Source organism: Lingula anatina, chromosome 1 (genome assembly GCF_051362555.1).
Source record: "Lingula anatina isolate TDL-2025a chromosome 1, LinAna3.0, whole genome shotgun sequence".
Taxonomy (NCBI): Eukaryota; Metazoa; Brachiopoda; class Lingulata; order Lingulida; family Lingulidae; genus Lingula; species Lingula anatina.
The window spans coordinates 69,883,153-69,898,132 of NC_141767.1; the positions used below are offsets into that span (position 1 = coordinate 69,883,153).

The 14,980-nt window shown below is 34.3% G+C and overlaps 1 protein-coding gene across 4 annotated transcripts in view; it reads left to right on the forward strand.

Annotated features, from left to right (window-relative positions):
- LOC106174871 (rho-associated protein kinase 1-like) overlaps nucleotides 1-14,980 on the forward strand; it is a 40,127-nt gene that overhangs the window by 22,872 nt on the left and 2,275 nt on the right. The window contains exons 10-37 of one of the 4 annotated variants that reach the window (XM_087002806.1): nucleotides 2,505-2,599; nucleotides 2,976-3,135; nucleotides 3,417-3,450; nucleotides 5,374-5,397; nucleotides 5,589-5,677; nucleotides 5,998-6,106; nucleotides 6,451-6,609; nucleotides 6,763-6,843; nucleotides 7,088-7,253; nucleotides 7,490-7,596; nucleotides 7,952-8,102; nucleotides 8,357-8,517; nucleotides 8,780-8,902; nucleotides 9,118-9,179; nucleotides 9,335-9,404; nucleotides 9,573-9,676; nucleotides 9,860-10,046; nucleotides 10,317-10,410; nucleotides 10,630-10,724; nucleotides 10,859-10,993; nucleotides 11,220-11,442; nucleotides 11,793-11,952; nucleotides 12,165-12,243; nucleotides 12,389-12,590; nucleotides 12,984-13,049; nucleotides 13,251-13,380; nucleotides 13,653-13,686; nucleotides 13,911-13,927. In XM_087002806.1, coding sequence (XP_086858932.1) covers nucleotides 2,505-2,599; nucleotides 2,976-3,135; nucleotides 3,417-3,450; nucleotides 5,374-5,397; nucleotides 5,589-5,677; nucleotides 5,998-6,106; nucleotides 6,451-6,609; nucleotides 6,763-6,843; nucleotides 7,088-7,253; nucleotides 7,490-7,596; nucleotides 7,952-8,102; nucleotides 8,357-8,517; nucleotides 8,780-8,902; nucleotides 9,118-9,179; nucleotides 9,335-9,404; nucleotides 9,573-9,676; nucleotides 9,860-10,046; nucleotides 10,317-10,410; nucleotides 10,630-10,724; nucleotides 10,859-10,993; nucleotides 11,220-11,442; nucleotides 11,793-11,952; nucleotides 12,165-12,243; nucleotides 12,389-12,590; nucleotides 12,984-13,049; nucleotides 13,251-13,380; nucleotides 13,653-13,674 — 3,088 coding nt within the window. In that variant the 3' untranslated portion in view covers nucleotides 13,675-13,686; nucleotides 13,911-13,927. The remainder of the gene's footprint in view (nucleotides 1-2,504; nucleotides 2,600-2,975; nucleotides 3,136-3,416; nucleotides 3,451-5,373; nucleotides 5,398-5,588; nucleotides 5,678-5,997; nucleotides 6,107-6,450; nucleotides 6,610-6,762; nucleotides 6,844-7,087; nucleotides 7,254-7,489; nucleotides 7,597-7,951; nucleotides 8,103-8,356; nucleotides 8,518-8,779; nucleotides 8,903-9,117; nucleotides 9,180-9,334; nucleotides 9,405-9,572; nucleotides 9,677-9,859; nucleotides 10,047-10,316; nucleotides 10,411-10,629; nucleotides 10,725-10,858; nucleotides 10,994-11,219; nucleotides 11,443-11,792; nucleotides 11,953-12,164; nucleotides 12,244-12,388; nucleotides 12,591-12,983; nucleotides 13,050-13,250; nucleotides 13,381-13,652; nucleotides 13,687-13,910; nucleotides 13,928-14,980) is intronic. The other 3 variants (XM_087002802.1, XM_087002797.1, XM_013556606.2) reach the window with 3 other exon arrangements.

Below are 14,980 nucleotides of genomic sequence, written 5' to 3' on the forward strand. Positions count from 1 at the left end.
TTTTCAGCATATATGCAGCACTGATAACATGATAAGTGGAAAACCATTTTACCTTTTGGCTTGAAACTTGCAGAACTAATAAATATTTATAATACGCAGGTCAAGTTTGAAAATCAGCATGATCGGGTCATTTTTAGGGTAGTTATGCTGTTTTTTTTTACTTTTTTCAGCATGTATGCAACACCTATAACACCTTTGTGCTATATGATGGTACTGTATGAAATTGTCCCTTGGGTGATCCCTAATTAAATTAAGGTCTATAAAGTCTTGCCTAGTAATTAATTTTCAATTGGCCATTAAATGAGATTACATAAAACACTCGTTGAGATTTCCCTGTAAAGTCCCATAGTTTTAGCTCTGTTAACTGTGTCACAAAATTAGGATTTGGTGATAATTATGCAGATAAATGGTGTTTAACATTGCAAATAAATTTACAACAAAAAAATGTGTTATGCCAACATGCTATAGATGAATAACAGTGCTTTATTTTTCTCAAACTTGGTGGGGTTATTAATATCAAGTTAATACAGCTAGATTAAAAGTTTGAATAGCAGCTTTATTGGAATTTTTTACGTTTTATTTAAATTTTTTTTAAAATAATTTTTCAAACACTAGCATCTTCAAGATGTGATTTTTAACTCCCATCCACCAGAAGTGCTGTGCATTTTCTGTATTTTTTTGTATATAACTCTTTTTCCTCGGATTTAATTCTTAGGCATGTTAACAATCTCATTTGTGACCTAATTAGTAATGTAAAGGTGTTCTTTTGACATTTTCTGCATCTTAACAATATTGTTAGTTGATGATATAAAAATGATGGTAAACCTGTTATTGTGCATTTTGTAATAAAGTGTCAAAAATGGAAATAAACTCATATCTTTACAGTTTGTCAGATTCAATCATTCACCATGTTCAGAATCTCAGAATGGAACAAATTGGACATTTAAAATTGTTCTATTGATATTTTTCCTATGTCAACAATATTCTTAGTTGATCATTTAAAAACGACAGTAAATTGATTATTTTGATATATGTAAAAAAAAGTGTTGAAAGTGGAAAGAAATTCATTTCAGTACAGTTATCTCTTATGTACATTTTGGCATTTTGAAGTTGTGACTCTGAACTTCCATGGCCCTGAAGACCTTTCTATATCAAATTTTCTGAATATCCATGATACTTTTATTTTATTATTAAAAATTGGTCATTATGCTGTTAAGCATTATGTAATGTTGCATCAAAATTGAAGACAACCCCATTTTAGACAATGCCTCCATAGTGACCATTAAAGGAAAACCAAGTCACTTACTCTTCTCAAACTTACAGAAATGTAGCATAGCACTATTATTTATGGATTATTTAGGATTATTCATATCATGTTAATATAGCAAGATTAAAAGTTTGAATAGCAGCTTTATTGGAATTTTTTTTTTTTTTTTTTTTTTTTTTTTTTTTAATTTCTAAACACTGGCATTTTCAACTCCCATCCACCTGAAGCTCTTCAGATTTTCTGTATTTCCACATAAGCAGTTGCATAGGTTTTTATGTCTTTAAACAATATGTAATATTTTTTTATGCACTGTCAACATTTCTCAAATATTGGGATTTTCATTATATGAATTTGAACTCTCATGGTCCAGAAACTGTAATCTTATTGCAGGGGTGAATTGAGGCCGTCTTCTGGGTCTTTCAGATGACGGTCAGATTTTAAAGTTTACATTGACTGGTATCAATTTTTTTCTGTTGGAAGACCATCAAAAGTGGAGGATGGATCAGCAAAGATACTTTGGAATACTGTCAGAAAATATCTCTGGATCTGCTCCTGTTATTGACCATGTTACCTGTTGTGCATGATTAAAAATCAGTGTTAACTGACTATGTTATTATAAGCATTATTTATTATTGCATCAAAATTGACAAAATGACCTATTTTGCATCTTTATTTTCTGTTTTTTGTCTGTACATTTGACAGCTTTGCTGCCTTGTTTAATGTTATGAGTAATGTTATCACATATTGTACACAGCAAAATAAGATTTTAAAAGGAGGATAAAACAAGCCTGAAACACGTGTTAGGCGAAAATTGCGGCTTATCTTGCGTAACACTTCCGGTAAAATGCAATACTTCCGGAAAGATGGACGTTTTGGCAGATGCCCCTAACAATCCGACGATATCAAAGGTTTCCATTTGCTGTATTTTAATCAATTCGACCAAACTGACATTTCCATGAAATTAATTAATTAATCTTGGTCGAATTGTTTGGCATATTACCGTAGGCACTGAATGGACATCTATCTGTTGTCTTCCCTAGCCAGAATTTAAATTAAGCAAAAAAAAAACTTAAAGTAAAATTGTCATTTTAGAACATTTTATTCCACCTCCATGATATTTATATCCTTATTTTGTGCATTTGAATAGTAGTTAAGAACATATTAGATACAATACATCATTTACACTTTCATGGCATAGCTGTTATAAACTGTCAATAACAATTCAATCCTATTCCAGGAGTGAGCGTTTAGGCCAGCGAGGGGTGGAGGAGATCAAAGGTCACCCATTTTTTACACGGAATGACCAGTGGACGTGGGACTCCATTAGGAAAAGTAAGTTACAGTATAAGTCATATAATTATTTGACACAAGCTGGAGAGTTTTTCCTCACCTTACTTGAGTTTGCGGCCAAATGATGAAGGCCTTTGACCAAGTGAGTTAGAGAAGACTGAGTAATGAGCTACTAAAAATGTGTAGATGGGAACTTATCTATACCTGACATTCAGAGAAATATAAGTGCACCAAGTAGAAAATAATAATTTATTTTATAAATTAATAATTTATTACTTAATTCTCTACTGCTCATTATCATTATGTTAAGTGCATTGTCCCAGGTCCTCTTCTTCTAGCTTTCCCTTCTTGTTCCAAGATGTGATATCGATCCCACACCCCTTAATTCACTCTGTACATGTTACATGTTTCATTCCAGCTGTCCCCCCAGTGGTTCCTGAGTTGTCCTGTGATGTAGACACCAGTAATTTTGATGACATAGAGCCAGATGAGACGGCTCAGGAGACCTTCCCAGTTCCCAAGGCGTTTGCCGGGAACCACCTGCCTTTTATAGGATTCACATATAACAGAGCTTATCAGTGAGTTCTGGTTGAAGTACAATATTTTTCATTGGATAAATTATTCTTTTTGAGACAAATTTTTAAAATTGAAATTATTTGCAGTAGAGACAGCATTGGTATGATTTATAGCTTCATTGTTAGTAATTTACTAAACACTAAGCCAAAATAATATTTTTTATATTCCTTTTTTTTTTCAATTCAATGTTAGAAGTGCTCAGACTAAATGCATTGTGATGACCAGGAGTGAAAATGTGAATGGTTCTTGTTTTCACTCTCTTGAATACTTTTTTTAATTTCAGCCTACTCTCTGAAGCAAAAGCCTCACTAGATCAGGTAAGAAGCACTTACACTTACATAGTGTTCTTTATTTAAGTGATCATTCATGCTGGTAATAGTAAGCGAAGTTGGTGTTGAAGGGAGGAAAAGGTGTGACTGATAAGAGATTGAATGTTAAGTTAATGGGATAAAATGTAGAATGGGAATGAAATAAGTTCAGAGAATGAAAATAGAGTTGAAAGGCAAAGAGTGGGTAGAGAAAATGGATGGTTGAAAGGTGTGTTAAAGTATTTGAGGGCATGTCATGGGAGGTACGTTAGAATAATGTGGAAGATGGTGAGGGTGTATGAAATGATGTAGGTAAATAATGAGAGATGTGCCAGAAGGGGGTGGAGTTGTGTGAAAAGGTGGGGTGCATGGGAGGGCTGGCATGAGGGGTGAGTAAAATGTGACAGGGTAACTGTGCCATAGTGCTGTGAATAACAGATGGAGAGCTTGATACATGATAGGAATATTGAAGTAATGTGTCTAATGGAAGCTAGAGTATTGATATATTTGTAAGTCTATGCACCTGTATTATCTCCTATATGAATCTCCTTACCTTCTCTGCATTCCTCATTCTTCTATACTTTTTCCCTGCCCAGGTTGATGTAAGTATACAGCTACGTATCTTTATGGGTTCTGAAAGGTGCATGCTGTACATAGCTGTTGGTACAGATAGTATAACCCGCTTAGTAGCATGCATTTCTTGCTGTACAACACAAATAGATCAAAATATATTTTGGAAATTGTTGAAATCTTCAGTTTTTAGTAGCATTCATTGCCATACATCACTCATACATCAAAACACACAGTAGTTTGTATCCAAAGGTGTACCACTGTGTACTGTTGATTGACCTTTGTGATATTATAATTACTTGTTTCTATTTGGCTGTTTTAATTTAGCATGTCCTCACTGAAGAGTAGAAACAATATATGCATGAAAATAAGTGATGATTTCAATTAAACAGTTTCTTAATTGATAAATTGTAGAATAGTTATTTACTAATACATATTCTTTAAAAGTGCCACATATGGTAGTATTACAACATATATTTTAACTGAATAAGGAAAAAATAAGGGATGCTAACACAAAAGGGCATGGTCTCCAATAAATGATAGCTTTCAGTGTACAGATTAACACAATTTTGTCCTGATATGTATGTCATGTCCGACCAATTAATTTTGTTAAATTTGTGTATGTTTAAGTATATGTAATTTTAAAGATGTATATAAAATGAGAGTAAATACCCTGTAACATATATGAATTACTAGTTTCAGTTGCTTACACAAGGCACATTGAACCCACATGCCAAAAAAATTCAGAAAAAAAGGCTTTAAAACCAGTTCTTCTTTGGTTGTTAAATATGGTTTTCCTTTTCCTCGTATATCTGTGCAAATATCATTTTTTCCTGTAATAATGTTACTACTATTTGAAACACTGTGGTGCACTCAGTATGCATCTTTAATTTTTTTCTCGTCCTCCATGTAGCTTACTGATCAGAACTTGAACTTTGTAACTGCTTTTGCTAATATGGAAATATTGTTGCCTGTACTGTAATGATGGGTGTTGACCTGTTGTTGCATATAACAAGCTTCCAGGAGCAAAGTACATCATAATGTCCCTTGTTAATCTGGTGACTTCAGAAAGAGGGTCATGTGCCGTAGACATTGATACCCAGGTTTAAATACTGGGGACTCCATGGGGTAACCACACATTAAACCAATTATTATGTGCTAAGGTTGAGTGATGTTGGTTTCTAATATTCTATATTTGTACATGTCACTAAGTTATGTTGCAGTAGCCTTCCTATTTTATGATAAAATGTCAGTTTCCCTTCTTGTTTATTTTTGCTGTCTTTTGCCTTCTTCAAACTGAAAATTGAAATTTTTGAGTTGTTTCTGTAACATTAAAGAAGAGTGTTTTTTATCAATTTACAGACAGCTGCAGTTCCCTCACAGATGGTAAGTTTTTAGAACATCTACAAATATCATCTGTTTAGAAATGTAGCGATGATATCTTTACAGTACAAAACAAGTTCAACATAGGTCAAGTAAATGGTTTAAATGAATTAAAAACTAAGTTGTGATTTGAAATATTTTGTTATAATTAAAATGTTAGAATTTTGAGTAAAATGCCTCTTTATTTGTGCCAGTCCAATGATGTTGCCAAGAAGTTAAGACAGTTAGAAGACCAGTATAGGGCAGAGAGATCCAGTAAAGATGAACTGGAGAGAAAATACAGGTAAACACAGGGAGGACCTGAAGGTGGTAATATTTAATAAAAATCAAGCATTATCAGGCACTTGTCCCCTATTCACTGATGTATACATGTATAAATAAGAGTCTCTTGATTTCCAAGAACCCTAATTACCTGTACAAATATACTTGCAAAAAATGTAAATATATTATTCTCACCAATTCAATTTTGACTGCTTGACTTACTGATATTGTACTGATATTGTGAAAAAGGAAAAAAAAAAGTTCTTTATTTCTTTTGCCTCTGCTCACAATTTAGAAAAGATAAATGCTAGAAATATCTGTCTATCTGTATTGTATCTCCAGGGCTGCCGTACAAGATTTAGACAGATTAACATCAGATGAAACAGCATTAAGAAGACAGTGCAATGATTTTGAAAGGAACATGGCATTAATAAAGCATGATTTAAAGGAGGTGGGTAGGAAATGGATGTTTGCCCCTTATTTTACATGTTAAGATATTCTGTTCAAAACTGTATTTGCTAAAAGTTAATTTTCGGTTTATTGCCAGAGTTTAACCTGTTATACATTTTGTATTTGATTCTTATGAAGAATTTTGAATTCCTACTTTCTGCTCAAAATTTTCATCAACAGCTGCCAGCTCACCATTTCTAAGATGGGTAGAGTATTTTAGCATCTCGGTCTTCCTTTATAGCTAGATTTTCATTTTGTAAAATGGCTATACTTAGACCACCCATTTGATCATTGTACAAAGACTGTTTTAAAAATAACTATATTTTGTTATATTGTCAAAATCAGACACAAAGAAAGTTAGAAATAGAATCAGACAACCGTAGAAAGACGGAATCCAAACTAGTCGAGACTGAGAGGCAGCTTCAGGCGGAGACGGGGGCGAGGAGGCAAGCCATGGGGAACAGTCAGCACGTCAACGAACGGGTTACACAGTTAGAGAGACAGGTGAGGTCCTTGAAATTTAACTGATACTTTACTTTAAATACCCTTTGTGAAGATTTTCTTTTAGAAGTACATACTGATGGGAATGCAAAAGTAATGATTAAGGGATTGATATTTAGATATTATTGTAACATTGCTATGTTCTCTTTTTTCCAGTTAACTGAATTGAATGAAAAGCTCAAAACTGAACAAGAAACTTCATCAAAACTGAGGAAAACTTGTACTGATATGCAACAAGTAAGTCAATTAAAACTGAAAACAACTTACTACTGCTTTATTAAAAATCCTGAGCAGCAATGAGCAGTGTCATTTATTTCTTGAAACTTTGAAGCATCACAGAAGGTGTTATTGATCTCTAGAAAATCTGGACTTTCAGAAAAAGAGAACGGTGTTACTGGTTTATTAAAATTGAATGAAATAATTCAATTTTCTCTTGTAAAACATTGACATCTCTGTCATATTTCCTCCTTTTCTATTTCAGAAATGCAATAGTTTAGAATCTGGGTACAATGACTTGCAGAGCAAGTATAATGAAATCCAGTCAGTGAAATCTTCCCTGGAGAAGGAGATCTTCCACCTTCAGTCTATCATAGAGCAAGAGAGGAGCGCCAGGACACAGGCCTCTGAACAGAGCAGCGAAGTAGAGTGTGAGTAGTACGCCATGAAATATGCCAGATTCAAATGTCTATGTAAGACAATCTGTTGGAGTTAAAGAGTGGAATGGATACTGCAGTCATCATTGTTTTTGTAACAAACTGTAAGGTTACCATTAACTGTCCTGACCTAATTTTTGATGTGTATATAACACATAAGATATGGCAGTGTCGTTTGAGTTTATAAAAGCTGGACATGTTTCATGCTGCATTTACAATTTATATTTCAGCTCGCAATCGCAACCTCCATTCAGAAGTCCAAAGATTCAAAGAAAAAGAAGCTCAGATGTTAAAAGATAAACAGAAACTTTCCCAGGATGTCATAAATCTAGAAAAGGTAACATTTTTTTTAGGAAAACAGTGATAATATAGAGCTGGTAGTTTTAGCATTAAGAAATAAATTTTACCCCATGATCTTTGATAAGTTACTGCTCCTGTAATATAAAACTGCATGTTATTCGTAAAAATGTTGCAAGTGAGAGCAACAGAAATAGTATGAATCCATGTTATTTCAGTCTATGTACACAGTCTTACATTGACGTAGTTAGTAAAAATGTAGAAAATGACAGCAACAGAAGTAGACAATATATCTCTTAATGTTATTTCAGAGCCTATAGCACTATACGTAAAATGTGAAAATTTTAGAAAATTAAAGCAACAGAAGTAGACAATCTTTCTGAATGTTATTCCAGAGCCGAGCCAATGTAGAGTTGGAACTAAAGACGTACAGGATGAAGTATGACCAGGAGGTGCTGGCCCACAAGGAAACTATTGCCAAGTTTAACGCAGACAAGAAGCACATCCTGACTTCCACGGAGGAGGCAAGCAACGAAGCAATCAAGGGTAAAGTCTAGTTTTTTGTCGTTTGTCATCTAATATTTTCCTTTTTTGGAATTTTTTCCCTTTAAATGATAATTAAAAAAAAAAAAAAACATAAAGGCAATGATGTGCATGCATTTCAATGTTTTTAAAAAGGTTTTTAAAAATGTTTTAAATGGTGAACCTGGGTTTTTCATTACTAAGTAAAATTAAAATCGATGATTATTTGTCTGATAATCAGTCTGACATCATCCAAGCCCATGTTTATTTTGTTACAGAAATTCAGTTAAGTTTAGAGCAGGAGAAGTCTGCTAGACTAAAGGCTGAAGCTAAGTTATTAGACACAGAAAAGAGGAAAAGTGAGTTAACATATGATATGGGTCAAGTCAGGCAACATTTGGAGACACTACAAAGAGAGCTCCGGACTGAGGTAGACAAGGTAAAGTTATGTCTTCATTTGTTACCAAGGGTACACTTTCAACAGCATATTGTCAATGACACACTCAAATGCTACAAATATCAGTACAGTTTAGGGAAGTAGAAGTTGGATAGACTCCACGGTTGGTCTAAGGAAAAGTTGCAAATGCTAGGCATTCTCTGATGGAAAAAGAGAGTTGTTCTCAAAAGCTAGCCCAAAGTTGAAGGGGAATATTTAACTCTGGTTGATAATGATGTGCTAACCATCTTGCTTTTTATTTCAGGCCAAGACCCTAGCGTTACAAGTAGAGCAGGAGACGCAGAAGAGAATTCTGGTGTCCAATGATATCAAGCAACAGCAGCAGTTAGTGGCTCAGTTAAGGCAAAATGAGAAGCAGTATGAAAAGGTAATACTTCGTATATTGTAGTTCAGACAGTACTTTCTGTTGATACTATGAACCAAGATGAAGAAAGTTTTTCCTTTTGACAGATTTGAGGCGTATTTAAAAAAAAAATTGAACATTCATATAAGATTGTTTGATACGGATTTCGTCTGTAAATTTCAGTAGAATGAAGTGTTTTCCTCTTTTTCATGGAAATATATTGTACAAAATATATTTAGGAAATCACTGGACTGAAGCAAGACAAACGCTCTATGGAAGAGGAAATGAGAAAAGTGAAGGAGTAAGTAATTAAAACCCTTTAACATGCATTTGATATTGCATATGAGTAAGAAGAAAATTTAACACAAAGTTAATGGTGACATTGTTAAGTATAAAAATGTTTTAGAGCTCTTTATGTTAAAGATCGTAATACTGTTTTCTATATTTCTGTTATAGTGAGGCTCATGTGAATGATCTTCAAATGAAGGAGATTCAAGACCAGCTAGAAGCTGAACAGTATTTTTCTGTAAGTTACAAACATTTTCAGAAATATTGATAATAAATAAAGCAGGCTGCCATGGTTGTTTGTTCAGACATGCATTGTGACTGCAACTATAACTATGTAAAATAAACAGCACAAATGTATAAAATGTACTGTGTCCAGTGCTTTATTGGAGTTTTAATTGTTTTCCAGACTTTATATAAAACTCAAGTTAGAGAATTAAAAGAAGAGATTGAAGAGAAGATCCGACAGTATCAGGATCTGGAAACACAAATACAGCTCCTGGATAAGGAAAGGTTTGTGGATATGACTTAACATTGAAAACTTCTTTACCGATCTTTTCCATAGCATTCACAGCACTATGAATGCCAGCAGATATTTTTTCTATACCCTCTGACACTGTATACCACACAGCAGCTTGAAAGTGGCAAACATTTTGACTTGATAGTGAAGTAAAATGTGCATTTGTGTGGTTTCAGGGCGGCCCTGGATGCTCAGCTAGAATTGGCCATGGCAAAGGCAAACTCTGAAGAAATTGCGAGGAAGTTGGCGGAAGATCAGCTGTCAGATGTGGAGAAGCAGAAGACGATGCTGGAGCTAGAGATCAAGGAACTTATGACGAGGCATAAAGCAGACATGAGTAAAAAAGAGAGCACCATTGGAGTAGTAAGTTGTCTTCACTTAACAGTTTTCCTTCTTAAGTGCCCTGCAGACCCTATGGTGAGGCTAGCAGCCCTTTCTTCCTACTTTCTTCCCACTTTTTACATACAACCCAAAATCATGTCTGGTTTATTTTAAATGATTGATTTCCAGGTTATACTTCATCACTGTTTATAAACTCTTTTACAAAGTAAACACAACATTTTGGTATGTTTGTAAATGGTTTGAAAATGGTGGGTATCTTCTGGCATTTATGTTTCTTTTACTTTACTCCAGTTGGAAGAGTCCAAGAATCAGAATAGTAGAAATATAGACATTCTCAGTAAAGAGAAAGATGAACTCAATAAACAGATAAAGAAATTAATGGAAGGTGAGGCAGTTAATTTATGTTTAAATAAGGTTTTGATCGATTTATAGCACATCTGAAAGTAAAGCACTGACTTAAATGTAAATATTATTGGTATGTTTTACATATTTTTACTGTTGAAATATTCATCAGATGTTTCATGTTTCTTAATATATTGGTGGTAAATTTAGAATGTTCACATAAAGGTTTAATATGTAAGTCTAATATCTTGTATGTTTCCAGATGTCCAAAATATGCAATCTGACACCAGTAGTACTGACACTGAACTGGCTCAGTTGAAAAAACAATATGAAGAGGAGAAAATAAAAAAGATACAGGTGAACACAACTTTCTTTAGTGTATGTATAAAGAAAAAAAAAAGATAAATATTGCAAAAGTCTCAATCTTGAAAAATTTCACTTCAGTCTTAGAAGTATTTTTCTCATTTTTGTTTTTCAATGAAAAATTTCAGGCTGTCAACAAATTAGCGGAAATAATGAATAGGAAAGAGTTTGCCGGGGGAGGGAAGAAAGACAAGAAGGTTAGCGCCACAGATCTCAGGAAAAAGGAAAAAGAATGTAGGAAGTTACAGCAAGATTTAAATAAGGTAAAAATCTCCAGTGTGATCAATGTGTGTGCTCTGTAAGTCTTCCAATTTTATCAATTTTGTGATTTCCTAAATTAATTTATAGATAAAATTTCATTATAGAACACAAAATTTTCAGGTACAATTTTTGGTCTTAGGTAATTTATAAATTAAAATTCCTAATTATACACATATTTTATTAAGTTGTCATAAATGTTTTAAAACCTTTCGCTATTCCAATTAACAGGAGAAAGAAAAATTCAATGAAATGGTGGCCAAGTTTCAAAAAGACATAACGGAGCTGCAGGCAGCCTTGTATGAGGAGGGTCAGCAGAGACAGAGGCTACAGATGGAGCTGGATGCCAAAGACAGCGAGATTGAGCAGCTCCAGAGAAACCTCACTCTCATGAACAGCGACACTGCCTCAGTCAGCAGCGGGAACGAACTTGATATGGAGGATGGGTTTCCAGGTGAGAGAGAGAGGAGAATTGATCCTCTTGACAATTTTGGTGATTAAATTATCCTGTTTATCTGCTTGTATTGGTATGTTCCTCCATGAGGACTTTTTTATGACTGCACATCTTTAAAAATGTTTTAAGCACTGTGCAGGATGTAAGTACTGTGTCCATGTATAAGAAAATTCCAGTGTTAAAGAAGTTTGGAATCCACATACTCTCAAACCAGTAGGCTGAAGCTGTGAAGGTTGAGTATGTTCTGATAAGAAAAAATGTAGTCTTCCCATCAGCTGAAAGGATACTATGCACTAATGATGGGGGATGATTATATTACTGATATATTATTATTATATTGTGTATCTCAGAGAGCCGCCTGGAAGGCTGGTTGTATCTCCCCAACAGACAGAACATCAAGAGATACGGCTGGAAGAAACAGTATGTGGTGGTCAGTACCAAGAAGATCTTGTTCTACAACTCAGAGAATGACAAGATGAACGCTGACCCTGAACTGGTGTTAGACATAGAGTGAGTACTAGATGTTTTACTTTTTGTTCATGTTTGATGTTTATTCCTCTGTCCTTTGCATTCTTGGTTCTTTTAAGTATTGGAGCTAAGATTAAACCTCACATAATGCACCTATACCTGGTAGGTAGTTATTCTCATCCAGAAATAAAGCCACGTATTTCAAGTCTATTAAATATAATGGTTTCTTAATTTTATGTAATTTTTTTCCTCAGCAAACTTTTCCATGTTCGTCCTGTTACACAAGGAGACGTCATAAGGGCAGACCCCAAAGAAATTCCAAAAATTTTCCAGGTAAACCAGCAGTCTTAACCATAATACAAACCACAAACCTAGGGATTTTGTTTAAGATTAAAACTGAATTTCTCTTCTGTTATAATTAATATAGCCTCTGAATGCTAAACAAAGGAAAAACTGCAGGATCTATCTCCATTTCCAGATTTTATATGCCTCTGAGGGTGAAAACAAGAAGCCGTTGGAGGGTCTCCATGAAATGCCCAAGCCAGATGATAAGAGCGGTGTTATCCATTATAAAGGCCATGATTTCATAGTACTCCACTACAGAACACCAACCACCTGTGATTCCTGTCAGAAACCCACCTGGCATATGATACACCCGCCACCTGCCATGGAGTGTAAACGTACGCAACAACTGGGGAATAGTGTGTGTGTGTGTGTGTGTGTGTGTGTGTGTGTGTGTGTGTGTGTGTGTGTGTGTGTGTGTGTGTGTGTGTGTGTGTGCGTGCGCGCGCGCGAGAGAGAGAGAGAGAGATTGCTGCATGACATGTATTTAAGTTTTTGTGGATATTTCATAGTATCATGTACAATAATTTTTTTAACCCATGATCATTTCAAAAGCCATTTTGATCAAAAATTGAATTCAGTCTATGTTAAAATATGTGAAATTTCAAGCCAGAAATTGTTTCAAGCAAGGTGGCTTATTTATACATTTTTAAAGCAAAATTGCTTACTTAAGTAAAGATATTATGACAATGAGATGGAAATTCTTTCCATGTGCCTTTTTTATTCCCCAGGATGCAGGTGTAAAGTCCACAAAGATCACTTTGACAAAGGGGAGGAATTCATTGGACCATGTAAAGGTAAGAACTTGGTTGAAGGATATAGTTTATGTACGGTAGACAAACATGTAATATGTTGATGTAAAAAAAAGTTGTTTAATTGAAATATCACAGTTTTTCCTTTTAGACCAATACTTGTGTCGATTAGATATTACTATCATATAGTATAATATTAGTAATTGATAAAGGCAGATATTGAGTGGTGTTTCTCTGTTTGTTCAGTAAATGACGGTATGCAGAGTGCCAAGGACCTCTTGCTATTGGCAGCCACACAGGATGAACAGAAACTGTGGGTTCAGAGAATAAAAAAGAAGATTGATAAGAAGGGGATAGGGCACCATCCTGGACAGAGGTAGGCCTAGAGGGGGTGCTAGTTGTCTCAGACACCCGTGTCCAAATTAATGGCAGAATAATATGTGCCTGTGACATTATACACTGCAGAGCTTGTTGTCTAGTTTCTCTCATATATTTTGTCCAATCTAGACTTAAATACTTAAATCATTTCAAATGTGTATAGGAAATAGCCTGGTTCATTAAACCAATCTGACCACCTTTGAAATAAAGCATGCCCTTGCGCAGAGAGGGAATTTTTTGTTCCTGTGTGATGATTCAGTTTTATTGCAGGAAAGAGCAAGCTGAAAAGTGAACTCGTGACCATGTAAGGTGCAACACTAACACTTATTTAGTGTTCATGAAAAAGAATATTTTGGTGTTATTTAAACCCATTAAACCACTAATTATGTTTGTTCAATATAAGATGGTCTGTTGTTCAAAAGCAACCAAAACGCATGGTTATGGAATACTGTAAAAATGATAAAAAGTTTCTTTCGTTAATGAAATAAGTGCCCCTCCATTCTCATTCCATGCTTCTTTACTTCCTAGGAGATCAATTAACAGAGGTCAGTTGTTTGATTGTTCCTCATCAAAAACTTCTCTTTGCCTACTACACATCAGCTTATCTGTATTGTTAAGGCACCTTCCTTGTGACTGGTGATCCTTTCTTTGCCACTGCTGCCATCTACATTTTTGTATGATGTACAATTCTTTGTTAGCGCACACAGTTCTCATGTTGATGATATTGATGGTGATGACTATATGCTTCAGCTTTGTAGCTTCACTTTTCTCTGATGTTGTTGGGACTTTTATACTTCCTAGAAAGGATTTTTTTCTGGAGCTGTTGTAGACTGGATACATTGCCAAATTGATGTTGTTATCACTTTGTCTGAAAGTGATTTGTTTTTCATTTCCATGTTGTATTTTTATAGCAGCACAAATGGTACATCCATTTTCCTGCGTGTTGTATTATATTTTTGAAACTTTTTTTGTTGATGTTGTTGAAGAAGTTTTCAGCATTTGTGTTTGTTGCTAAAATCTCCAAGTATTTAATTATTTTTAGAATTAATTTTGTTCCCAGCATGAAGAACAGTGCTTGGTGTAATGCATGAAGAGCTTTTTAGCAATGTGACGAAGTTAAACAACTTGATCTTTATTTGAAGCAAATGCATGTTTTTTGCCAAGAAAATAATTTCAAAAAAATTTTGATTTGATGAGTTTTTCTAAATATTTCATATGTTGAATGATAGTTGCCTTTTGAATGAGTTAACTGTAGATTTTTTCATGTGACTTGCATGGTTTACAAAACTGATTTTGAAAAACTATTTAGGCAATATGATTTAGGAGTTTTTAAAAGCTATTCCTGATCAGTAGCTACATTTAAGATGATTGAAAGCTTGTTTAGATACATAGTAAATAGCAGACCTTTGTAGTAAATATAAAGAAGACTTTTGTAGCTCATTGTTAGTAAACAATACATATGACATGAGAAAATTGTCTCTAACCAAGTGAACTAGTTTAAGTTAATCCCTGTACTTTGATACAGATATGGCTGTTGATAATTGATGATTATATTGGTATCATCGGAGCTATCAAAAAGATGCTCTTTTGTGTTTGAA